Source organism: Chelonia mydas, chromosome 12 (genome assembly GCF_015237465.2).
Source record: "Chelonia mydas isolate rCheMyd1 chromosome 12, rCheMyd1.pri.v2, whole genome shotgun sequence".
Classification (NCBI taxonomy): Eukaryota; Metazoa; Chordata; order Testudines; family Cheloniidae; genus Chelonia; species Chelonia mydas.
Window position 1 is genome coordinate 2,289,411 of NC_051252.2, and position 26,988 is coordinate 2,316,398.

Here is a 26,988-nt window from a genome sequence, read left to right on the forward strand (position 1 = left end):
TACACTCCAGCTGTAGTTTTATTGTAACAGAGAACAGGCTGCATAAAGGCCTAAATGACTAGCCAATGGCAGACGGCTTGCCTAGAAAGGTGAAGATCAGAGCTGGAAGCACACACAAACTTAGAACCACAGCACAAAAAAGTAATTCCCTAACCAGATGCACATGAGGATCAGAGAGAAGTGAAGGCTTTGGGCAGGTGGCTTCAGTAACTCCCATGCAAGAGGACATCTATATCACCACTGCCATTAAAGTGCAATTGACTTCTCTTTACTTGGGACAGGCTAGAATCCTCCTTTACTTCTGGGTATAGAGGTGGTGGCTTAGGGTAGACCAGGGTATTCTCAGCTGTTCGGGATGGAACAGTGGTAGGAAGGAACTACAGAAGTGACAGCTGCCTATCGATCAGCAAAAAGCCCTCTAGGGACTAAAACAGGAAAGATCCCCATGGACAGTTATAAGAGAGATGGAGCCACTTAATCTGGGAGTGAGTAGGAAAAAAAGAAAAACACATGGGGATCAGAGGTGGCAGCAGTACCTTGCAGGTGTCCTCATGTATGCTCACGTTCAGGCCTCTACCTTCAGCAACGGAGAACTTCATGCAGCCAGACACGACGGAAACACTTCATTGTTGTGTTTGCTTTAAGGCCTGCTGAGCTCTTAAAACCAATTTCCATTCAAACTGTTCCAATTACTTTTTAAATAAGTGAACTGGAGTTTTAGCCATGTAACTCTTTCTCAAATCAATGGGAAGCCATTGGCTTTAAACATAGCCTGAGAGATTTGAATGCAGCCTCAACCTCTAAAATTGGGGTGAATGGGGGGAGAACTATGGAAACTCAGCTCATTGGTTATAAGATGACATACACTGTGGAAGAAGAGACAAAATGGGGAGGGGCTCAGCCTTAAGAGTTGGCTTCAGCTGACAAACAGTGGAAAGCCAGAATTGATCAATATGGGTTCAGTGGTGTGCAGGAGAGTCTATTCAGGATTAAATATCAAAGTCCACTTCCGCTCTGAAGAGTGACCGTGAAAGAAGAGACATCATGGGGTTCCATGTTTATTGATCAGTTGCCAAGAGACAACTCTTAGTTTACAAGGAGAGAGGGTTTTTTTTTTTTTTTTTAAATGAGCCGTCCTTCAGAATGGAATCTTTCCTTCCTGCATATGACCATGAGTGCTGACAGTTCAGTTTCAGTATACCCTCCCGACACCTGGACACAACCCCCGTGCTTTCAGGAGGTTACACAGATATAACTAAGTCTCAAACCCAGGCCAGTTAGGGCTGTTGATGCACAAGGAATTGAAGCCAGCCTTCTCTCTCTCTCAGCTCTGGAGGAACAGCAGCAATTTCAGATTCCTAACAGCTAAGACTGCTTGTCTCTCTAGTAGCAGGGATAGGAGAGTACACACCACGATCAGGTCAGGCAAAAGAAGGGGCCATTTTTCAGAGCAGAATCTTAGCGTGGGAGGAATCACTCTACTTCTGTGCAAATGGCACTTGGGGAGGCGTGGGAGGGGGAGAATGAAGCAAGCCATGTTTCCAAACAAGATTAAAGTGAGACACGACAACCCCAGAGAGGCACTGATCTATCTTACATGCCCTAACAGCACCACTCCTTTTTCTGAACAGAGTTGAGATTCCTGACTAGAAAGAAAGGCCAGGAATTATTCAGGCTTTGATATCAGGAGTTCCCTAAAGCTTTTCCGTTTTACTCGTTCAGAAGCAAATTCAGACCCTCTGTGTTCTTTCTGCAATTGTTAGAGACAAAACCAACCCCAGAAGTGGCATTCAGAGGCTTAGATTGTGACTGTGTAATCAGTATCCCTCATGCATGCGCTCTCTGGAAAGCACTTTCTCCTTTCATGCTCCTATTGCTGCAAAGGTGGTACAGGCCCCTCATCGGTAGCACTTGGACAGGAAAGGAGGAAGCAATTTTAAAAATACGTTGGTGATGTAAGTCCACACAGGCTGAGGGTTAATCATCTGGGATCTCAAGCTGGTTTTCTAGGACATTTGATCAAAAGCTGTTTTTCAAGCAAGACTTGTATGCCATATTCACTCCCCCTACAACTACCAATCTGGAGGAGCAGCACGGGCGATGGGTAGAATAGGCGGGGAGGCTTAACCTCCCCTAGTGCAGCTGCTGCCGGCGGACGCCGCCGGTTGTGGGTTTCATGGTGGAAATTTGTGCTTATTATGCACAAACTGCACTACACACGCCAGCCCGGGGCTCCTCCAAGCAGGTTGGGTGGGGCGGCTCAGAGCTCCAGCCACCAGGGGAGAAGTGGGTGGCAGCGGAAGGGGCAGAGCTAGGGACTAGGCTCCCTGAATAGGGGCTCCACCCGCTGCCCATGAGGAGCAGACTCTAAAAACCTTCAATTACATACAGAGTTTTCACCTTCAGTGACCTTCCTCGAATGACGGGAGCAAAACAAGCAGACATGCTGTACAAATGGACAATTGGGCTGCAGTGGCTCACGCAGCTCAAGCTTTTGCTCTACCCGCACCGCAATGTATAAGGACAGGTTTCCCTGTTTACATGAATGCAGTGATGCTTTACTTGATCTCCTTTCGGAGTGGGAGGACAGGGTCTTGATCCTGTTCTAGCTCATTTAAAAACCGTAACTGAACTATGTTATGAAGCCTTCTCCCCTCCCAAGTAAGGGATGGCCACAGAGACGCCACTTGGCGCCCAGTGCTCTTGGTCCAAGTTCTATCATTCTACATGCAGTAGTTTTGCCAAGACATTTAAAGCCTGAAGGGTGCCTGTGTAGGGGAGAGGGTGCATAACACGAGAAGATACTTCTGAAGAGAGGAGCAGAAACCAGTGACATCCCTGTCAGAGAGGGCAGGTGGCTTTGGCTACGATGTGTTGATGCCGCTAGCTGAGGCCTTGTACGTGAGATACATTAAATGACAGAGTCAAGTGCTGTGGTTGAAAGTAAATATTCCGCTTGCCCCAAGGACCCAAATGCACTTCCCCTTCCTCTTGCATCAGAAAGTCCAAAGACCGTTGAAGGAAGGCCGTCTGCTCCACCACGTTTACTTGCTGACCTGGTGTACTGCATGAGCTAGGTAACCCACGTTACCAGATGTGACCCCTGCCATGGAGATCCGGCCATCTTTTGTCATGTATATGGAGAACTCCTTGGTTAGTCGCTCCACCTGAGGGGAAAAAACAAAAAAGTTCTTAGTTCTGGAATGTCCAAACTTCACCTGACTGAAGGGCTGCTTTGGCAGCTTGCCAGGGCCTCAAGTCACAATCAGTTTGCCTAAAATGAAGGTGTAGCCCATGGAGACTGAATCCCAGCATGCAGTGCTCCATCCTGATTCTAGCATTAGGTAGGTAGAGACTCAGCACTGCATGGTGGGAATTGTAGTTTATATGAGAGAAGGTGGCTTCCCCAGGTCACATCACATATCTCTGAGCTGCACTCGGCCTGCAAAGTGTTCTTTGGCCAGCCCTGAAACCCACTCACTAGCACTGTGGCACATAAGAATGGCCGTACTGGGTCAGACCAAAGGTGCATCCAGCCCAGTATCCTGGCCATTATCTTTGAAAACTCATGGCGATCGGGGGAGGTCCTGGACGACTGAAAAAAAGCTAATGTAGTGCCCATCTTTAAAAAAGGGAAGGAGGAGGATCCGGGGAACTACAGGCCAGTCAGCCTCACCTCAGTCCCTGGAAAAATCATGGAGCAGGTCCTCAAGGAATCAATTCTGAAGCACTTAGAGGAGAGGAAAGTGATCAGGAACAGTCAGCATGGATTCACCAAGGGCAAGTCATGCCTAATTAATCTAATTGCCTTCTATGACGAGATAACTGGCTCTGTGGATGAGGGGAAAGCAGTGGACATGTTGTTCCTTGACTTTATCAAAGCTTTTGACACGGTCTCCCACAGTATTCTTGCCAGCAAGTTAAAGAAGTATGGGCTGGATGAATGGACGCAGCAGGGGGTGGGACTAAATGACCTCCTGAGGTCCCTTCCAACCCTGATATTCTATGATCCTATGATAATTCTATTTTTTCCCTAGTGCAGCCACTAGCAACCCAGAAGGGACCAACTTCTTTTTCAATGAGAGGACAAGCTGCTCCTTCAAGGCAATGCACTGAGCAGACCAGCATGCAGCCAGCAGGAGTCTCACACACACAGAGCAATCCAACAGGACTGGAATTTCTCCTGCAAACTGCCTTAGGGCAACCTGCTTAGGTCCCACTGGGATTCCCCCAAGGAGACTACATGAAAGTCAGGTACATCTTATCAGTTTAATTTAAACACTGACCTGAGACATATTTAGAAAGAAAAAGCCAATGGTGAAGTGGGAGATTATTTCGTCATCAGCTCCCCGACCTGCCCATGAACAGCATGTGTTCCATAAGCCCAGCCTGCCGTGGATATCCATGTGCTTCCTGTTCCCCCAAGTCCAGGGGAATTGTTTTTCAAGCAGATTCTTGAGAATCGCACTTACCTGTTCAGGTTTCAGCCCTGTGTAACAGAACATGCCGATCTGGTCAGTGATGTGTTGCCAGTTGTGGGAGGAGCCTTCTTTCTTGAGGTTGGCCACCAGTTGGTTGCGCATGTCAATGATTCGGTCAGCCATCCCCTTCACCTCTTCCAGCCTGCAGGAGGAGCAACAGGAAGGAGATGCATGGACATCAGATTCAGACAAAGGTGAGGCAGGACAACAACAGAGACTAGCATGCAGTTGACTACCCAAGGAAACACCTCTAAAGCTTCCCTCTTCACAATTCACACTGGGCACCAACCTGAGATGCTGAAGTGAAGTTACGCACTGCTCCTTTAAAATGGTCACGCACACATTCAACTGAGAGTGTTACAGGCAAAAGATCACTTTGGTGGCTTCAGTTAGAGAGGCAGAGCAAGCCTAGTGTTTTAGTTCAGTGTGGGAAGTTGAGTCCACACTGCTTTAGGAGCTGCCTCTCTCTCCTGTGATCAGAAGAGGGGGGCTCTTTATTAACCCAGATTATGCACAGTGGGTGCGATATGGACTCCAATCAGAGGGGACCAGGGTGAGATCACCATACTCACAGGGTTTCCCATTGCAGAGGGTTGATTGTTAAGCACACTCGAGCCATGGACTTTAAATATCAAGGGCTCATCATGAACAGAAATATTTCTGATGCCATCCAGGACAACGTCCAGTTCTACAGACCTTACTGATCAGTCCGCCTGTTCAAACAGCACTGCTAGGGTCTATGTTTGGAGCAGCAGCAGCAGGAAGTCAGCATAGTCAGAGGAAGGAGAGTATGCTGTATTTAAAGGAACTCCCCTCCTGGAAGAGCTGGACTATACACTGGCATCTCCCCTGCAGCTCTAGGTAAAGAGGTGTAAGTGGCTTTTCTGTCTCTTTGGTCGCTATCAGCTTGGTGCCAGAACTCCCTGGCATTGTTACTGCAACAGAGGAGACCCATGCAGGGAAGCACCTTGACAAGCGTATTTGACTGGGAGTCCTGAGGGGCAGTGTTCAGTCGGAACTACATTTCATTTTAACAACAGTCACTGAGCAGGCATGGTGGGAGACTGTGCCCTGTTTAGAAGCTTCCCTCAAGGGTAAGCCTCTTGAATTTCCCCCTTCTTTGGCTGATGACGCCCCATTGTGGCTGACGGGATGGGTCACCCTAAAGTACCCTCCACTGAGATTTCATTCCTTTGTGCTCCCTATCTACAATGGAGAAGCTGGTTTAGCCTGACTTGCTCAGTACTTTGTCCTGAATAATTCCTATGCAGCACCTGTCCCATCATGAGCAGACTAGAAGCAAACAGTCTTCTGAAGGAGAGTTGCCTTACCATTCCTTCCGCAGGTCAGGACTCGTCAGGATGGTGGAGGCAATACGAGCTCCATTGATGGGGGGGTTTGAATACATGGGGCGGATCAGGATCTTCAGCTGGGATTCCACCCTCTTGGCCTCATCCACATCCTTGCAGATCACTGAGAAGGCACCCACACGCTCCCCTGAAACACAGTCCAAGGTCAGATGATACCCATCCTACCACAACAGACAATGTTGTAGGCCTCCAGCATTTGGATTAGACTTGCCCTGGGACACCACAGCAGTCCCCATTTGCAGAAGGGACATCACAGGTAGAGTAGCATGAGCTTCCCCAGTACCCCAGCTCTGACCAGATCTCCCTTCTGTGCCAAAGGGGAGTGCCTCTAGGAGGCGAAAGGTCATGGATCTGGTGGGTATCCACCAGAAGGTAGGGATTTTTGGTCCCTCATGGTGCAGGTGGCTTTCACATCTGCAATCTGCAAGTGAAAGGCTCATATCTCATCAATAATCTCTGAGCCATCTTCCTTTCCCACTGCTTACCATAAAGGCCCATGTTCTTGGCGTAGGACTGAGACAGAACAACATTAATGCCTTGCTCAATAAAATGACGCACAGCCAAGGAGTCCCGGTTTATGTCTCCGCTGGCAAAGCCCTGGTACGCCATGTCAAAGAATGCAAAGAGATTTCTTTTCTGCAAGGGAAAACAAAGATTCAGTCACTCATCCTTCTAATGGCTGAATGTCCAGGGTCACCTGTGAGCTGTAGGAATTATGTCAGCAGCGTTACTAGATATTTATGCAGGGCCTCCCCCATATGTTACTGCACCAGCTGTGGGCCATTTCCACAACCACCAGGGCTCCTGGCTACTAAAAGGCAGCACAAAGTGGCACGCATAGTTACACATTATGGAGCACATACCAGTGCATTTGCATTCAAGGTGTGTACACACTAATCTTTGAGCTAAATACTTTGAGAACTGTGTGTCTGAAGGGAAGATGCATCATGTTAACCCCAGAGTATGTGACAGTTAGTCAGGTTGGTTGGCATCCTCCTGTCCCCCATCACTTCCTCTGTCCAATGGCCAAGATGGCACTAATATTTAGCTGGGTTCAGTGTTTTAGTCTTCTGACCCCTTCCATGACAAACATATTAATGCCCTAATGCTTTAACACAACTTTATAAGCCAACATCACTGGGTTCCCTTCTTCAATTCAGGAACCAAGCAATCATTTAGTAGCAGAGCAGTGTCACCCTCAGCAAATCCTTATTGAAGTATCCTGCAGGAGTCTTTGGCCCTGGTTTACTAGAAACTGTTTCCAGTGCCACTGAGCCACAGATATATACAGGTAGGGACCGTCGAATCGTGGAAGTCAACGAATGGCTACGCAGGTAGTGTCGGAGAGAAGGCTTTGGATTCTTTGACCACGGGATGGTGTTCCATGAAGGAGGAGTGCTGGGCAGAGACGGGCTCCATCTTACGAAGAGAGGGAAGAGCATCTTTGCCAGCAGGCTGGCTAACCTAGTGAGGAGGGCTTTAAACTAGGTTCACCGGGGGAAGGAGACCAAAGCCCTGAGGTAAGTGGGAAAGCGGGATACCGGGAGGAAGCACAGGCAGGAATGTCTGTGAGGGGAGGGCTCCTGCCTCATACTGGGAATGAGGGGCGATCAACAGGTTATCTCAAGTGCTTATATACAAATGCACAAAGCCTTGGAAACAAGCAGGGAGAACTGGAGGTCCTGGTGATGTCAAGGAACTATGACGTGATTGGAATAACAGAGACTTGGTGGGATAACTCACATGACTGGAGTACAGTCATGGATGGTTATAAACTGTTCAGGAAGGACAGGCAGGGCAGAAAAGGTGGGGGAGTAGCACTGTATGTAAGGGAGCAGTATGACTGCTCAGAGCTCCGGTACGAAACTGTGGAAAAACCTGAGTGTCTCTGGATTAAGTTTAGAAGTGTGTGCAACAAGAGTGATGTAGTGGTGGGAGTCTGCTATAGACCACCGGACCAGGGGGATGAGGTGGATGAGGCTTTCTTCCGGCAACTCATGGAAGCTACTAGATCACATGCCCTGATTCTCATGGGTGACTTTAATTTTCCTGATATCTGCTGGGAGAGCAATACAGCGGTGCATAGACAATCCAGGAAGTTTTTGGAAAGCGTAGGGGACAATTTCCTGGTGCAAGTGCTAGGGGAGCCAACTAGGGGGGGCGCTTTTCTTGACCTGCTGCTCACAAACCAGGTAGAATTAGTGGGGGAAGCAAAAGTGGATGGGAATCTGGGAGGCAGTGACCACGAGTTGGTTGAGTTCAGGATCCTGACGCAGGGAAGAAAGGTAAGCAGCAGGATACGGACCCTGGACTTCAGGAAAGCAGACTTTGACTCCCTCAGGGAACAGATGGCCAGGATCCCCTGGGGGACTAACATGAAGGGGAAGGGAGTCCAGGAGAGCTGGCTGTATTTCAAGGAATCCCTGTTGAGGTTACAGGGACAAACCATCCCGATGAGTCGAAAGAATAGTAAATATGGCAGGCGACCAGCTTGGCTTAATGGTGAAATCCTAGCGGATCTTAAACATAAAAAAGAAGCTTACAAGAAGTGGAAGGTTGGACATATGACCAGGGAAGAGTATAAAAATATTGCTCGGGCATGTAGGAAAGATATCAGGAGGGCCAAATCGCACCTGGAGCTGCAGCTAGCAAGAGATGTCAAGAGTAACAAGAAAGGTTTCTTCAGGTATGTTGGCAACAAGAAGAAAGCCAAGGAAAGTGTGGGCCCCTTACTGAATGAGGGAGGCAACCTAGTGACAGAGGATGTGGAAAAAGCTAATGTACTCAATGCTTTTTTTGCCTCTGTTTTCACTAACAAGGTCGGCTCCCAGACTGCTGTGCTGGGCATCACAAAATGGGGAAGAGATGGCCAGCCCTCTGTAGAGATAGAGGTGGTTAGGGACTATTTAGAAAAGCTGGACGTGCACAAGTCCATGGGGCCGGACGAATTGCATCCGAGAGTGCTGAAGGAATTGGCGGCTGTGATTGCAGAGCCCTTGGCCATTATCTTTGAAAACTCGTGGCGAACGGGGGAAGTCCCGGATGACTGGAAAAAGGCTAATGTAGTGCCCATCTTTAAAAAAGGGAAGAAGGAGGATCCTGGGAACTACAGGCCAGTCAGCCTCACCTCAGTCCCTGGAAAAATCATGGAGCAGGTCCTCAAAGAATCAATCCTGAAGCGCTTAGAGGAGAGGAAAGTGATCAGGAACAGTCAGCATGGATTCACCAAGGGAAGGTCATGCCTGACTAATCTAATCGCCTTTTATGATGAGATTACTGGTTCTGTGGATGAAGGGAAAGCAGTGGATGTATTGTTTCTTGACTTTAGCAAAGCTTTTGACACGGTCTCCCACAGCATTCTTGTCAGCAAGTTAAGGAAGTATGGGCTGGATGAATGCACTATAAGGTGGGTAGAAAGCTGGCTAGATTGTCGGGCTCAACGGGTAGTGATCAATGGCTCCATGTCTAGTTGTCAGCCGGTGTCAAGTGGAGTGCCCCAGGGGTTGGTCCTGGGGCTGGTTTTGTTCAATATCTTCATAAATGATCTGGAGGATGGTGTGGATTGCACTCTCAGCAAATTTGCGGATGATACTAAACTGGGAGGAGTGGTAGATACGCTGGAGGGGAGGGATAGGATACAGAAGGACCTAGACAAATTGGAGGATTGGGCCAAAAGAAATCTGATGAGGTTCAATAAGGATAAGTGCAGGGTCCTGCACTTAGGATGGAAGAATCCAATGCACCGCTACAGACTAGGGACCGAATGGCTAGGCAGCAGTTCTGCGGAAAAGGACCTAGGGGTGACAGTAGACGAGAAGCTGGATATGAGTCAGCAGTGTGCCCTTGTTGCCAAGAAGGCCAATGGCATTTTGGGATGTATAAGTAGGGGCATAGCGAGCAGATCGAGGGACGTGATCGTTCCCCTCTATTCGACACTGGTGAGGCCTCATCTGGAGTACTGTGTCCAGTTTCGGGCCCCACACTACAAGAAGGATGTGGATAAATTGGAAAGAGTCCAGCGAAGGGCAACAAAAATGATTAGGGGTCTAGAGCACATGACTTATGAGGAGAGGCTGAGGGAGCTGGGATTGTTTAGTCTGCAGAAGAGAAGAATGAGGGGGGATTTGATAGCTGCTTTCAACTACCTGAGAGGTGGTTCCAGAGAGGATGGTTCTAGACTGTTCTCAATGGTAGCAGATGACAGAACGAGGAGTAATGGTCTCAAGTTGCAATGGGGGAGGTTTAGATTGGATATTAGGAAAAACTTTTTCACTAAGAGGGTGGTGAAACACTGGAATGCGTTACCTAGGGAGGTGGTAGAATCTCCTTAGAATCATAGAATATCAGGGTTGGAAGGGACCCCAGAAGGTCATCTAGTCCAACCCCCTGCTCAAAGCAGGACCAAGTCCCAGTTAAATCATCCCAGCCAGGGCTTTGTCAAGCCTGACCTTAAAAACCTCTAAGGAAGGAGATTCTACCACCTCCCTAGGTAACGCATTCCAGTGTTTCACCACCCTCTTAGTGAAAAAGTTCTTCCTAATATCCAAATATCCTAATATCCTTCCTTAGAGGTTTTTAAGGTCAGGCTTGACAAAGCCCTGGCTGGGATGATTTAACTGGGACTTGGTCCTGCTTTGAGCAGGGGGTTGGACTAGATGACCTTCTGGGGTCCCTTCCAACCCTGATATTCTATGATTCTATATATGCCACAGGCTAGGGGTGGCCAACCGGAGCCACATGCGGCTCTTCAGAAGTTAATATGCGGCTCCTTGTCTAGGCACCGACTCCGGGGCTGGAGCCACAGGTGCCAACTTTCCAATGTGCCGGGGGTTGCTCACTGCTCAATCCCTGGCTCTGCCACAGGCCCTGCCCCCACTCCACCCCACTCCTTCCTGCCCCCTCCCCTGAGCCTGCTATGCCCTTGCTCCTCCCCCTCGCCTCCTGCATGCCACGAAACAGCTGATTGGAAGGTGTGGGGAGAGAGGGGGAGGCGCTCACTGGCGGGGCTGCCGGTGGGTGGGAGGCACTTGGAGCAGGGGTGGGGGAGGTGATGGGCGGCTGCTGACTTATTACTGTGGCTCTTTGGCAATGTACATTGGTAAATACTGGCTCCTTCTCAGGCTTAGGTTGGCCAACCCTGCCAAGGGCCTTAATATAAAAGGTATTTTTGGGGAGGGGGCAGAGAGACATTCTTCCTTGGCAGCTGGTCTCTGAAGTCTCAGATCTACAGATCTCCTGTTGTCGGCCACAAAAGTTTAGCTTCCTAATTTGAATCCCAAGTTTCAGCCTTCATTCTACTAGCCAATGTGTTGGACAAGATTCCTTTCAGGAATAGGAAAACCTACTTCAGCTAAAGAGATTGCCCTTTAAGTTGCTCGATAAAGAATGACGGTCTCAAAGTAACACTCTATTCATCAACTCTGCTGTGTGTATTCAAACTCATCTCTGCTTGGTTTAGTGAAGTCTATTCCTGGACATTCTATAACAGATTTAAAAGTAGCTATACTTGAACAAAAAAACTTCAGAAACAGACTTCAAAGAGAAACTGCAGAACTAAAATTCATTTGCAAATTTAACACCATTAATTTGGGCTTGAATAGGGACTGGGAGTGGCTGGCTCATTACAAAAGCAGCTTTGCCTCTCCTGGAATTGACACCTCCTCATTAATTATTGGGAGTGGACTACATCCACCCTGATCAAATTGGCCCTGTCAACACTGGTTCTCCACTTGTGAGGTAACTCCCTTCTCTTCATGTGTCAGTATATAATGCCTGCATCTGTAATTTTCACTCCATGCATCTGAAGTGGTTTTTTACCCACGAAAACTTATGCCCAAATAAATCTGTTAGTCTTTAAGGTGCCACCAGACTCCTTGTTGTTTCTAAGGATGGAGATTCCACCACTCCCTAGGTAACCCATTCTAGTGCTTCACCACCCTCCTAGTGTAATAGTGTTTCCTAATATCCAACCTAGACCTCCCCCACTGCAACTTGAGACCCTTGCTCCTTGTTCTGTCATCTGCCACCACTGAGAACAGCCTAGCTCCATCCTCTTTGGAAACCCCTTTCAGGTAGTTGAAGGCTGCTCTCAAATCCCCTCTCACTCTTCTCTTCTGCAGACTAAACAATCCCAGTTCCCTCCGCCTCTCCTCATAAGTCATGTGCCCCAGCCCCTTAATCATTTTCGTTGCCCTCCGCTAGATTCTCTCCAATTTGTCCACGTCTGTAGTGGGGCGAACAAAACTGGACACAGTACTCCATGTGTGGCCTCACCAGTGCTAAATAGAGGAGAATAATCACTTCTCTCAATCTGCTGGCAATGCTTCTACTAATACAGCCCAATATGCCGTTGGCCTTCTTGGCAACGAGGGCACACTGCTGACTCATATCCAGCTTCTTGTCCACTGTAATCCACAGTCCTTTTCTGCGGAACTGCTGCTTAACCAGTCGGTCCCCAGCCTGTAGCAGTGCATGAGATTCTTCCTTCCTAAGTGCAGGACTCTGCACTTGTCCCTGTTGAACCTCATCAGATTTCTTTTGGCCCAATCCTCTCATTTGTCTAGGTCACTCTGGACCCTATCCCTACCCTCCAGCGTATTTCCATAGAATGCTGAGTGTTTGACCTGTGAGTATGTGATGTGAATTCTGCTTCTGCACCGTCCAATACACTTGGGCTCCCCTCTACTTTAGACAGGTAAGGTTGCCATCCAAGTTGACAAGGGACAAATGGACCATTGCTCAATAGAGACCAAAGACTACACAACAAGACTTTGATCTAAGAAAGTCTAGGAACGTGGCACCATTTCAAAAGTAGTATCAACACAGATATGACATACACACCAGGCCACCCCATAACTCACCTTCACCACAGCAGCCAGCTCCTTCCATTGCTCTGGTCGGGGGTCCACACCAGTGGGGTTGTGAGCGCAAGCGTGGAAGAGAATGACACTCTGCTCGGGAATTTTCTAAAGAAGATGTTAAAGAGAGTGACATGAGACAAGAGATGTTTAAAGCGATGTTTCTTCTTCAGCTGCCGATAACTAAGCCACAGACAAGCAATGAGTTAGAAGGCACAGCAATATCAGAAATGAGGAGTAAGAGGTGAGTAGCAGTAAATCAGCTTGTGCTCAAGAGTGTGATGAGTTTTGTAGAGCCTTTAGAGAAATGGTTCTTAATCAGGGGGTACATCAACTCATCTAGATATTTATCTGGTGTTACAGCAGGCTACAAAAAAAGCACTAATTAAGTCCGTACAAAATAAAATTTCATACAGACATTTCTGCTCTGTATACAATACACTGAAATGTAAACACAGTATTTATATTCCAATGGATTTATTTTATAATTAATTAAATGGCAAAAATGAGAAAGTCAGCAATTTTGCACAGTAATAGTGTACTGTGACACTTTTGTATTTTTTGTATTTTTATGTCGGATTGTGTAAGCAAGTAGTTTTTAACTGAAGTGAAACTTGGGGTACACAAGACAAATCAGACTCTTGAAAGGAGTACAGCAGTCTGGTAAGGTTGAGAACTGCTGCTTTACAGGTTCAAATGACTACTAGAAATTGCAACTACAGGATGAGGGAGCTGCTCAGTGGCCTGAGATTCAGGCTCAGCCTAGAAGATAAGTAAGTAGGGTCATGAGACTACCAACACTACCTTCCCCCTTTGCTCCCATCTCAACAGTCAACTCACAGAAATGTCATCCAAGGCTCCAGCGAAGTCAAAGCCGCAAGTCTTGGGATCATAGTAGCGATAGGCATGCAGCTGCATGCCAGCATCCCTAAAAATGGGGGTGTGGTTGCCCCAGGATGGTTTGGGCAGGTACACGTCACGGCTGTACTTGAAGAATCGTTGCTACAGCAGACAGAGAGAGCAAGTTCAACTGGTGTATTCCATTACCGCACATAGGAAAGTCAGTCTCCCAGCAGTAAGAAGTTTAAATCAATGCATGAGCTTCAGCCACAGATGTCCCCTCTCCTCCCATCACCATTTCTCAGGGACTCACCAAGAAACTGCCTCCAACTCTTAGAGACCCAGTCCCAGAAATCGTCTGTACGGTGACATACTATAAGGAAAAGGGATGCAAATGCGTAAGATGACAAACTACCACACAAAATATATCTATTCTTAACTCATCAATACCTAAATCCTGTTCAAGACAGCAAGTTAATTCTGCAGGCCTGAGAAGTTAAAAACAATGTTCCATGGATCATTGAGGTCACTTCCCCTCTTAAGTGAGTTTTTCTGAAGTGCTCAGAGTTGCCTTCAATGGCAGCAGAGTTAGGCCAATGCCACGGCTAGACCAGAACACATGGTTCTATTCTTGGCTGGATGACCATGGGCAAGTCATGTAGGCTTTGTTGTCTCAGTTCTCTCCTCTAAAATGAGGACAACGATATTGACCTCCGTTGTAAAGCACTCTGAGATGTGCCGAGGCAATGCACTGCAAGAGCTAGAAGTATTATCCGTTGCTCTTTAAACACTCTGCAAGAGAAATGTTGGTTCGTGGTTATGGAATTCTTTTGTTGACAAGTACAAAGCTTACAGGGTGGCCTGTTAGAACAGCCCTACTTGTACAGTATTTTAGTCCAGTCTTCCACCTAGCTCTTTACCCGGCCATTCTTGATAACCTCATTGGTGTCACCCAGTGCCAGCTCAGCCGATGCCTTATTGAACTCCGCCAGCCCTGCAATGGGTAAGTACTCCTTGTCCATCTTCTTAGCAGCTATCTGGGCCTCCGCCTAAGAAAGGAACACACATGTTCAGTTTCTGCGAATGTGCTACAGGCTCCCTAAGGCTCTGCCAGAGGTAATATATATTAATAAGTTTCCTTCGCTTAGCACTCATTACAATGGTAAGGTACCATCCAAGAATATAAACTGGCCATCAAGTTTAGGCTTGAAATTAGGTCAAGGTTTCTAACCATCAGAGGAGTGAAGTTCTGGAACAGCCTTCCAAGAGGAGCAGTGGAGCCAAAAACCTAACTGTCTTCAAGACTGAGCTTCGTAAGTTTATGGAGGGGATGGCATGATGAGACTGCCTACAATGGCATGTAGCCAATCTGTGACTGCAGTCAGTATCTCCAATGGCCAGTGACGGGACACTAGATGGGGAGAGCTCTGAGTTACTACAGAGAATTCTTTCCCAGGTGTCTGCCTAATGGTGTAACTGATGGCCATATCTGGGGTCAGGAAGGAATTTTCCTTCAGGTCAGATTGGCAGAGACCCTGGGGGTTTTCACCTTCCTCTGCAACGTGGCACGAGTCACTTGCAGGTTTAAACGAGTGTAAATGGTGGACTCTCTGTAACTTGAAGCCTTTAAACCATGATTTGAGGACTTCAGTAACTCAGCCAGAGATTAGGGGCCTATTACAGGAGTTGGTGGGTGAGATTTTGTGGCCTGAAATGTGCAGGAGGTCAGACTAGATGATCATAGAATATCCGGGTTGGAAGGGACCCCAGGAGGTCATCTAGTCCAACCACCCTGCTCAAAGCAGGACCAATCCCCAATTTTTGCCCCAGATCCCTAAATGGCCCCCTCAAGGATTGAACTCACAACCCTGGGTTTAGCAAGCCAATGCTCAAACCACTGAGCTATCCCTCCCCCTTTTCACATGCCACATATGTCAGATAGTAGCAGCAAGAACAATGGATTTCAACCACATTCTTCTTAGCACATTCATCCCACCTACTGCAAAGACACCTGTATTGTGTCCAGAGTCTATTAAACAGTAGGAATGGAGATGAGCATTTGGGAGGGGAACATACCAGTAGACCCAGAACAAAGGGACGGTCATTGCCAAGGCTCAGATGCCTGGAGAAAATTTCCCTCAGAGAGGCTGATTTCAATGAGTTTGACAATACAGATCTGTGTCCAATTTCCCTGTCCAGAATTTCAGATTGGATTAGAGAGAAGCCAGTAAGACTCAGTGGAATTTATGAGACTGTCCCTTATTAGATTAGCATCAGCTCTTTCTCACTGACACAGCATGGTTTAGGGAAGGGCTCTTTGCATCAGTCTTGTTTTAAAACAAAACAAAAACAAAACTTAAAAGTTTAAGAGATCCAGGCAGCATGATCCCCAAGGGGGAGCCCAGAGCCTAGTCTGACATCATGGAAGTCATAGGTAAGATTTGTTATTTACTTCAACGGGAGCAGGATTTGGTCCTAGAGAAGCATTTTAGTTCTTCCTTCAGATGTCAGTCAACTTGATCCAACAGAGTCGTTTTCCAGACCACCCTAGTGCTGGCAATAGGAACTCACACTAACCCCATCTGCCAAATGTTTGTTTAGAAGCAAAGTCTTTCCTATGGGTCAATCTCTGAGACCTTCTTCACCCCACAGACTCCTGGCTACAGTACTTCATATCACGTGATGCTTGGATTTTACCCCCTACACCACCTGGTGCTAGGCTTACTTTGCGAACGCTGTTCAGGACATATGGCTTCCCGTTATCGTCCCGGTATGCCCCAACACCCAGGTTCATCTTCTTAGCATTGGTGTCTCGTTTAAAGGCTTCAGTCACCCCCAAAATAGGATCAGGGGGTCCCATCTCCACATGAGACCACCAGGAGCTGCAACAAGGAATAGAAGTGGGAGGATTAGGGTTATGAACAGAAGGAAACGGTCCGTGGCCTATTGCTGTTTGTTATATCCTGGCCTATGGGCCAACTGTAACAGGATCTCTTTGGCACTGGTATCATCGTACTTATACCCTCACTCCATTCATTTTTTGTCATTGTCTTCTGAACTTTATGGTGTTTTAAAATAAAATTAACGAGTCTCCCTCCTGTAGAGGGCATCATTAATGTTCCCTGGGGCACGCCAACGAGTTCCCCTCCCGTAGAGGGTACTGTTGACGCATTCTGGGGCAACTCATACGACATTGTATCCCAGCTTCCTGAAACCTACTTCAGCGGCACTTCAGGAGAGACCGACTGAACACCCTTGTGCTCAGTCTACTGCAGCACACGCCCTGGTGCTCAGTACCTGGCGATGCAGCCTTCGCCTCCAGCGATCCCTGCACCCCAAAAACCTTGGCCACAAACACAGTCCTGTTCAGTCCTCTTGTCTGTGCATCCTATATTTGGTTCATATTAAGAAGGGGTGCGAAGGGGTGTCTCAGGGAGTCCCAAACCAAGGTGCATGCTAGAGGTGGTAAGTAAAAGGGTCCTCACCTCTATCTCTGGTTGTGAGAAACTCTCCGAGGATTCCCGATCACACCCTGCTTGCTGTGCCAATCTGTTAAGCAAGAAGTTTTTTTCCCCAAGAATCAGACCGCATAGGCAAATACTGAAGGAGGATTTATTTATGGCACCGGGAAGACTGGTAAACAGCTTCGAAAGTATGGTGTTACAGTGACCAGTTATATACATTTTCTTACTAATTTATTTGCATTTATTTGTACTTACAGAGACATTGTTACAAAGAAAGAGAGAACTCTTAACAAAGATAATAATAGGAACAGTACATACCTATAGAAACCATCCTGATTACATCAATTATCTATGACTACCTTGAGGGGGGAGAGGCGGGCTGGGGTGGGGCAGGGATGAGTACTTACAGATATCTGGGGGCCCTGGGGGTGGTCAGCATTGTCCTATCTTACCCATAAGTTGAGTTACTGGGTGGACATTTGAATATCTAAATTTTTACATATTGACAGAAACCACTGTCCTTGGGCCTCTAAAGCATTCCTGCTTGATCTGCGATTTTTGTCTTAGTTGTTAGCTAAATTTTACCTCTTGCCTGACACAGATATGGCATAAGCGCTGCTGCACTGCTGTCAAGCATCATCTGAGGGAAAAGCCAGCCTCTTTGTTGTAACTGAAAGGGTTCTGTATGAATGCAGCAATGCACTTTACCAGGGCACTTCCAAGCCAGCAGGATTATTGTGTGACCTGGATACCTCAAGAAGTGACAATTTCAGTCTGGACTTTAAATTCAAGAAGCTGTCTCTCTCCATTAAGCTGCATGCACAACTAAAGACTGTACTCATTCCCCACTCCAGACTAAGAACTTTTATGGTGGCAGAGGCAGTTAAGAGCACTGCTAATTAGAGTAATCCTGGAAACAAAACAATTTACGTTCCATTACATGCTCAAATCACAAGATATCTGGAAAAACATTCAGACTTGCTTCAGCTAAGCAAACAGCTCCAGCTCAATCCAGGCTCTCTGTAAATCATTAATGGATAGCAACTAAGGGGTCTGATGATTTTCAGATGTGCTGGGCAGCCAGAACTCCACTGGAGTCAATGGAAGCTGAGGATTTTCAGCACTAAAATTAATATAAGGCACTAAAAAGGCTGTAAACAGACAAAAACCACAGTTGCATTTTTTATGCTGTCCTAGATGCATCTTTAGTACTGTTCTGTGATGGTAGGCTCTTCAGGCCAGGGACCACTCCTACTTCTAACAAACTGGGAAAATCCCCAGTATGTTTTATGACTATTGTATAAAGGAAAACCATGACAGAGATAAGTCAGTTTCAGAAGAGTTAAGATAGCCCTCAGCTGGTGGGAGAATTCACCTAGCTGGCTCTATCTTCGGGAAGCCTGGGATCAAGAGGAGACTTAATCCCTAAAAGAACTCTAGAAATAATGGGGGAGAATTTGGGAGGGGAGGGGAGGAGTTGAGACAGACTGGCCAGGATGTGTCACTGAAAAGGCTGGCAGTGTCAAAGATAGAGGGACCAGGCTGTAAGCAGCATAGGCTGTTTCCCCCAACTCAGAGATGGGGACTAAGCCTAACTCACCTGAGCTATCAATAAAGACATTAAGATTAGGTAAGAGAGTAAGTGTGCAGGCCTGTTATTTTAAATGAATTTCTCTAAGCACTGTGTACCTTTTGGGAAAGTGTCATGCTTTATTTTACAAATTTATTTTGCATCTGAAGAAGTGGTGTTTTAGCCATGAAAGCTTATGCCCAAATAAATCTGTTAGTTTTTAAGGTGCCACCAGACTCCTTGTTGTTTTTGTGGATATAGACTAACACGGCTAGCCCCTGACACTTGACATGCTTTATTTTGAAGACACTGTTCCTGTATCACTGCAAACATGTTGTCACAGGCTCCCAAAGGGAAACCTTGGCAGGGTCCGACCACCCCAGTTAGATCCGCTGAATTAGTCATGTTTCTAGGTCCTGGTTTGAGAGAGGGCAAACTGGAGAAGGCCTGATCCCTGTGGGGGTACATTCAGAGACCCTGAGAAGGGACAGGGGTGCAACTAGCCCTGTAACCGCCGCACCTAGCACAACAGAGTCAAAATCCAGATCACAGCTGCTGGACATTACTGTAATGTAAGTGTTTGAATAAAGAGCGCAGACCCTCATAATAAGCACAGACCATGTGAATTTAGAAAGACCTCTCAACTCAGTACCATTACATTTAGCCCATAGAACTGCTCTGACTGGGTGTGGTGGGCAAAAATTCACATTCCATTGTGGAGAATTGCAGCTTTCTATAGCACTTGAATTCAAATGTGTTACACCACCTTTCATGGTCCTGAATGACATAATAGGCACTGACAGGCACTCACTTATCTTGCACCTGATCAGGGAGAATAAGTCAGTTTGCTGGCACTATCCCTTTTCTCCAGTGAATTATGATTTCAGGGTTTGATGGTCCAACTCTGCCCTCTACACCAAAGCAAGAGTTCTGTTTTCTTTCAGTGGGAGCTTTGCTCCCCAAAGAGTGCAGAACTAGTGCCTCAGAGAGCCCCCAGGGTTATTTTTTCTAGCAACCTGCTTTTATCTGCCCTACTGTCACTCCAAGGAAGAGGGAGAGCCCTCTTAATGTCTAGGACACACCAGACAGACTGTAAAAAAACAAAAACAAAAAAAAAACCCTTGTTATTTCCGTTGGGCCACAGCTAACACACAGCTGCACTCAATGTCTGCAGGCAGTAGAGGTGACACAGAGAATGAGGCCTGGAATTTTTAACCTGCACCCGCAATTTGATGAGCAGGTACAGTTTTAATGAGAGTCCCCATCATGAACAGCAGGACTATTAAGGAGAATACCTCATGCAGCTCTGAGCCAGAGAACAATAGACCGACAATCTTTATACTGAGGGCTTATCATAAATATATATCTTCACCCCCTACCCTAGGATCAGTGGTTTGGGAAGTTTCTGGCAGAACGTGACAAGTGACAGGAGATTACCACTGAGAGGCAGTGAGATCATGGACAGGGTGCTGCACGGGGACTCAGGAGGTCTGGGTTCTTTTCTTGCTCTGCCACTGACCTATGATACACCGGGTCAGTCACTTCTCCTCTGTGCCTCCATTTCCTATCCCACCATTTGTCTTGTCTATTTAGATTGTAAGGTCTTTAAGACAGGGACCGTTACTGTGTGTGTATAGCACCTAACACAATGGAACCCAATCTCAGTTGGGCCCTCTGGCCACTACTATAACATAAACAGTTGTCTAGACAGTCTATTTTTATGTGGCCCTCATTACCATAGCAATCCTCTAATAAAGTCCACTTCTCTATTGCTACTGGGAGGAGTATCTTGAAAGGATTTAAGGATGCATGTCAGCACAAGCCTTAGGGTCCTTAATTAGTTTTAAAATTGACAATATTTTTGTTTTGGAATTTATGGACGGTTGATCATAGAAGCTGTTTATATTTTAAGTGCGGTGTCAGCTGAGGGAGGAGGAAGAATCAGTCATGTGTTTTGGATATTCATCCTCAGTTCATCTGCTTTAAAGGTGCGTATGAGCAGCGAGAGCTTTTAAAGCTACTTTATGTTATGCAGAATATTGTTTTGTGTTCCTTCAGAAGCGACTGTCTCTGCAAATAACTGGTAACTGCCCTGAACATGGTTTGTGGTGTTTCCACTTTACAAGAGAGCCATAAAAAAAATTATCTGTACACTAGTGAACCTCCTGCAACACACACACCCCCCTACCAATTTTTTAGGTACTTAGATTGAGCTGAAAAAGCATAGGCTACTTTTGCAGGACCCTTGAAATTACATTTGAGATGGTGAAAGTCCTTTGTATTTTTACCATGTCTTTTATTCAAGCAGCTTAAAGTGCTTTACATATTAAGGTTCCAAACTTGGAAACACTTAAGCAGATCAGTGAACTAAATGGGACTACTCATGTAGCTAAGAGTCTGCAGGATCAGGCATTAAGCACCTCAACACTCCTGTGAGTTAAATACTTTCATTCCAAGACTGTTTTCACTGGCTCCAGATTACCTTTAGGGCTGATGATTTTCATGTTCATTCTCAGCCAAGGAATGAGTTTTTGGGTGAAGGCTGAAGAAAGTTTCTTCTACGGTTTACTGTTTATTGAATTTGGAAGGAGGGATATGATTCAGCTATTTAAAAAGATAAATGGGTTATTTAAATGCAAAAAAAGAAAAGAATCCCCCAAAACAAAACAGAACAAAAAACCCAACTAACTACGTTTCCTTTCAGAGTTCAAAGAAAAGGAGGACTTGTGGCACCTTAGAGACTAACAAATTTATTTGAGCATAAGCTTTTGTGAGCTTCAGCTCACTTCATCCGATGAAATAAATTTGTTAGTCTCTAAGGTGCCACAAGTACTCCTTTTCTTTTTGCAAATACAGACTAACATGGCTGCTACTCTGAAACCTTTCAGAGTTCAGATTTTGCTTTTATCAAGGAGAAATGTCTGCTTTGCTTTTTAGGAGTGGCTGAAAACAGACGTGAAATATGTAATTTTCCTTGTCAGTTTCAATGTACATCATATGCTCTTATCTAACCAACTCTGGATAGCCACACATTTACAAACCCACTTACAGAGAGTTTTTGAACTCATGATCCTCAAGAGGGGTCCAAGGCTCAAGATATCAGCAAACTCCTATACTTTTGTGGTAACTCACATCTAATATTTTAATGTGTCATCTATGCACTGCACCATACCGAGTTTCAGAAAATTGAGAAAAGACAACGTTAGTCATGCATTAAGGTAGAAATTTTAAATGGCTCAACACCTCAACCTCCATTCCAGCACTGGCTGCATTTCTATTAACCCTGAAGTGCCTTGGGATCCTTTAAGATGAAAGGAGATGTCAGATGTTACAAGTTCTTAAGAAATTGTGAATACCGCCAGGGATACAAACTGTAAAGTGAAAAAAAGAGTTGTCTTCAGTCACCAGACTGTCTCTAACTTAAGCATCTTCTCTGAGCCACAGCAGCCTCAGGAGTGGAGTTTGCTGACAGAGTCAGCAAAGCCTGGGTTCAGAAAGTACATTTACATTTGTGTAATTAATTATACAGAAACTCACAGAAGTCTCTCTTTAAGAGGGCCATTCCTCCTCTCTGAAGAGAGTCCTGTGAATATACAGCTACATCAAGCAACACAAATATCTACACTACACTCAATTGCATAATCCCTGTCAATAAGAACCCCAAACAGGGTAGGTGGAACAAAGGTCACCCTTCTCCTGCAACCAACTGTGATTAGAACGTACACCTTTTCAGCTCCCAATGGCCCACAGGGGCTATAACAAGCCTTTCAGCCACTGAACCTGAAGAATTCATTCCTTCAATCAGCTGCAGCCAGTGCTTCCCCAGTCAGGGATATTTTAATAACTAGCTAAAGTCCAGTCATATGACAAGATATAATAAATAAATTAAATGCCTGATGCAGTTATTCTGCATGTTAAGCCAATTTTATATTTCAGGGCCATTTGTTTTGTACCTCTCAATCTATATACCAGTTTTAGAGATGCTATTCTTTGCTAATAGCAGCTGTAACACAATCAAATGCCATTTTAAAGTAATGAAAAGAGGAAAACCAAATACTGCTAATCCCTACCTGACATCACTAATAGCTTTGATAAGGAGAGTTGCATAAAATAAGCAACGTTTGCAGTACGAAACCTCGATGGCCTTATGGTCATGGCAGCTTGTAACTAGTTAATAAATTATCAGGGAGAAAGGGGCATATCTGATATCTGCGGATCTTAATTTTTCAAATGGCATCTGGCATATCCAGCTCATTCCAAGAGGAAAAGACTTTTTAATAGCTAGCCACATAGATTAAAAAAAAGAGAATATTAAAAAGCAGAGCTCAGTATAATAACTCTCCTCATGTCCCTTCAGCTTAGTTTATAGTCTAGTTAATTAGAGGCCTGCTCCACTGCATGCAATACCTGCACACAAGAGCAGCATAAAAGCCAATTTCTTTCTTCAGGGTACCAGAAAATGTTGTTTTTGACACTCTCCCTGAAGCCCCATCATGGTGTGGTATATAGATGACACTATACAAAAAGTAGTATGCAGTACAACACTAATGTTTCTTTTGTTCCTCTAAGAGCCCAGTGAGGAAGCCTTGCTTTGCCACACTGACAAGAGCCACAGAACACCAAGCAGTGACCCGAAAATGAAGATTCCTTGAGAGCAGTCATTCCCCTCCCAAGGTCTGAGTGTGCTGTCTCTTAACTACTTTGAGTCCAAGCTTCTGGTGCTCCAGGATGGTCATGTGCGCAGCTCAGTGACCTCCAGTTGGCAGCACAAAATGCCATCATTAGATCAGCTTATGCTTTTAAGTGACAATCTGAAGAATTTCAGACTCTTGAAAGAGCTCTGGTTACACCTCATATCCTTACTACCTGTCCATTTCCTAAGAGGAGAAGGTGTCTAGTGAAATCACAGACCAGGGACCTCCCAATTTCTTAGCCTGACTCACTGTCTTTTGAGTGATTCATTTACCCTGTCTGCCTCAGTTTCCTTACCATTTACATGTATAGTTAATGCGATTCAACTTTTTTTAAAGTCACTTCCATCTAGGGTGATGAGACATCTCATTTTTAAAGAGACAGTCCTGTATTTAAGCCCTCCTGCAGGTGTCCTGACTTTTTTCTTAAAAAGGGGAAAATTCTGTTTCCCCCACAATCAGTACTGGTGATGAGCTCTGTAAAGACACAGACCAGGTTATCCCTCTTTCCGTTGCCTGCGGCTGGAAGCAGCTCCCATCCTTTCCCACCTGCACAGTGATGAAAGACTGCTGCTGACCACATTCTGGTGTGAATCTTGGCAGAAATGTGACATGTGACACTATGTGACCCCCCCCCCCCCACATACACACACACCTCGGGGAAGACCAGGTACCAGGAGAGGCGGGTCCATCCCCAGGACCCAGCCAGGCATGGCGCACAGAGAGAGGTGACCCCCTCTGTGGGAGAGAGGTGTACGGGAGCGTGTGTTTCACTTCTCCCCATGTGTGTGAGAGGGTAGGGGTGTGTGTCTCCCCCAGGTGAACCCTAAAGCCTTAAAGAAGGTAAATAAAAAGAATCCAACTACACAGTATTTCTTTTTAACAGGGGCTCAGTCAACTTAGAATCAATCACAGAATATCAGGGTTGGAAGGGACCTTAGGAGATCATCTAGTCTAACCCCCTGCTCAAAGCAGAACCAATCCCCAATTTTTTGCCCCAGATCCCTAAATGGTCCCCTCAAGGACTGAAGTCACAACCCTGGGTTTAGCAGGCCAATGCTCAAACCACTGAGCTATCCCTCCCCCACACTGATGTTAATTTGAATGTACGTACTGCATAGTTCTGATTGATTACCACTGACCTTGCTTGAATAGAGTAATTTTACTAGGTGTTCCATTTTCAGTATAGGAAATATGGTCACCCTACTTCTGTCTGAACTTCCCTCTATTCTGGTTACAGGTAACACCTAAGTGCCACTGTAACTGAGATGAGACACAAAAATAATCCCATTTACCCAGTGCACGTACTCCGTACAGCTGCCAACACTTAGTGCGTGGCAGGTTTCATAATCTCCCCTCCCATTTGAGTGGCTGTTTTAACATTTATCAGGCAGATGCGACTGCAGTACCCGGCAGGCTCAGGTCACGACACGCTTTGAGAACCGCCCCGCCATGAGCGCGGGTGCTGCCGGGCTGAGCCCACCAAAGGGGACTGCAGGCCAGAGAGGAGACGAGCCAAGCCCGGAACGCAGGGGCAGGGCCGGGAGGGCAACCCCAAGAGGCGGAGGCTGCAGCACCGCGAGCCAGCGCCCAGGGCCCCATCCTGCCGGCGGCGGCACCCAGCCTAGGGGGCCAGGCGGGGGGACGCAGCGCGAGCCACGTGTCCGGGCTCCCAGCCCTGCACTCGCGGCACACGGGGACTGCGCGCCTGGGGCCGGGCCAAGGCCGCCGGGCCAGGGTCCCCCGCCCCCAGGAGCACGGGGCCGCCCGGGCACTGAGCCCGGCGGGGGGGGACGCGGCTCCTCCGCCCTCTAAACCTGCCCCTCAAGGGCACAGGCGCGAGCACCGGCAGTTCGCGGGAGCCAATCACTGCGGTGGACTAGCACCACGCCCTCGTCACCTCAGCCAATCCGAGATGCCTTTCCCGACTCCGTCATCACCTGCATCGCCAGCTCGGTCCGATACGGGCCGCGCCGAGGGACACGCTCCCTCGTAACGCGAAACAATCATGGGGGAGGGGAACCAGCCGGGCTGCAGCGAGAGGACCCCCCCCTTCCCCAGCGCCTCGCTCGCGCTCCCAAAGCAGGCGCGCGGCCCTGCCCGCGTCGCCGGAGCCCCCGTCACGACCTGCAGGTTACGAGGCGGCTGGGGCGCCCCCCGGCAGGGGCGCGTGGCCGCCGGCCCCGCTCCCGCGGGCGAGTCCCCGGCCGGGCTGCCAGTTACCTGGCTCTGGCCGCGCCGGGGGCCAGGCAGAGGCGGCGCGGGGCCGCGGCGGCGAGCAGGAGCCGGGCTGGCTGCAGCAGGGCCATGGCTGCGGCGGGAGCTGACGCTGGCTGGCCGCGGCTGCCCGGCGCCCCACGCCGCGCTGAGGAGAGGCCTCGCTCGGCCCGCGGAGAGGCGCCCGGCGAGCCCCCGCGCACGCGAGCGCCCCCGCGGGCCGGGCGGGCGGTGTGCAGGCGGGGCCGGCGCGGGGCGGGGCGGGGCGGGGCGAGGCGGGGCGGCGGGCGGTCCCTGGCGCGCTCTGCGGGGCGGCGGCCCGGGGAGAGACGCGCGCGCAGGAGGCGCTGAGCGGCACGCGGGCTGTCGTCCCGCCGGACGGGGCCTTGCAGCTGGAGCTCAGAGCCCGCAAAGGGCCCCGGCAGGCGGGCGGGGGAGCCCCTCGTGTACTGGCGGCAGGAAGCGCCCAGGAGGCTCCCGGCGTCCGCAGTGCGGAGTCTGAAGGGCTCCCAGGAAAAATTAACAGCTCTAAAATTAAAAGTACAGGCTCTGAAAGCGAAAGGCAAAGCGTCCGGACGCCTCCTGCCCGCGCAGCCCCCCGGCGAGTCCAGGGTAAAGGCCAGGAGGACGCGGCTGAGGATTTTTGCAGCAGCCCCTGCCTCCCCCCCCCCGTCCGCGGGCTGCGCCTTTCAGGGTCTCCAAGCCGCGGCGCGCACCCCATGTGTCCGCCACACCGATTGTTCTTTCTCCGGGGGCTTCCTCTTTGCCGCCCTGTCAGCAGCCAGGGATTAATGCCAGTCCCTCTAGCAGCTCGCCCAACCCTGGTTTGTCTAGCCCAGTTTCCTACCACACTAGGAGCCAGACATTAGTGTTTCAGGCTCCTTTAAAACAATTGCCTTGTGATGAAAATAATCTGGTTACAGTTCATGCCCCTTGAACACCAGGGACCTTAAAAATTTAGTGAAGGAATTTCCTAATCGTAGAATATCAGGGTTGGAAGGGACCTCAGGAGGTCATCTAGTCCAACCCCCTGCTCAAAGCAGGACCAATCCCCAATTAAATCATCCCAGCCAGGGCTTTGTCAAGCCTGACCTTAAAAACTTCTAAGGAAGGAGATTCTACCACCTCCCTAGGTAACGCATTCCAATGTTTCACCACCCTCCTAGTGAAAAAGTTTTTCCTAATATCCAACCTAAACCTCCCCCACTGCAACTTGAGACCATTACTCCTTGTTCTGTCATCCGCTACCACTGAGAATAGTCTAGAACCATCCTCTCTGGAACCACGTCTCAGGTAGTTGAAAGCAGCTATCAAATCCCCCCTCATTCTTCTCTTCTGCAGACTAAACAATCCCAGTTCCCTCAGCCTCTCCTCATAAGTTATGTGTTCCAGACCCCTAATCATTTTTGTTGCCCTTCGCTGGACTCTCTCCAATTTATCTACATCCTTCTTGTAGTGTGGGGCCCAAAACTGGACACAGTACTCCAGATGAGGCCTC

At 47.8% G+C, this 26,988-nt stretch overlaps 1 protein-coding gene across 1 annotated transcript; it reads right to left on the minus strand.

The window, feature by feature from the left end:
• GOT2 (glutamic-oxaloacetic transaminase 2) lies at positions 1-25,698 on the minus strand. Its single transcript, XM_037877598.2, has 10 exons — positions 25,497-25,698; positions 16,274-16,430; positions 14,469-14,597; positions 13,862-13,921; positions 13,549-13,710; positions 12,712-12,816; positions 6,337-6,487; positions 5,813-5,978; positions 4,473-4,623; positions 1-3,167 (listed from the first exon to the last, which is right to left on the minus strand). Exons 1-10 carry the CDS (start codon positions 25,580-25,582, stop codon positions 3,045-3,047), a joined length of 1,290 nt encoding a protein of 429 aa, XP_037733526.1. The 5' UTR covers positions 25,583-25,698; the 3' UTR covers positions 1-3,044.
• Positions 25,699-26,988: the final 1,290 nt, after the last annotated feature.

What these genes read in the sequence shown, in the direction of transcription:
- GOT2 (XM_037877598.2), bottom strand. Translation starts at nt 25,582, where the DNA reads ATGGCCCTGCTGCAGCCAGCCCGGCTCCTGCTCGCCGCCGCGGCCCCG. An exon ending in GAGTTGGAGGCAGTTTCTTG is followed by an intron (nt 13,711 to 13,861) that starts GTGAGTCCCTGA and finishes TGTCTGCTGTAG; the next exon opens with CAACGATTCTTCAAGTACAG. An exon ending in GAGCCTTGGATGACATTTCT is followed by an intron (nt 12,817 to 13,548) that starts GTGAGTTGACTG and finishes CATCTTCTTTAG; the next exon opens with AAAATTCCCGAGCAGAGTGT.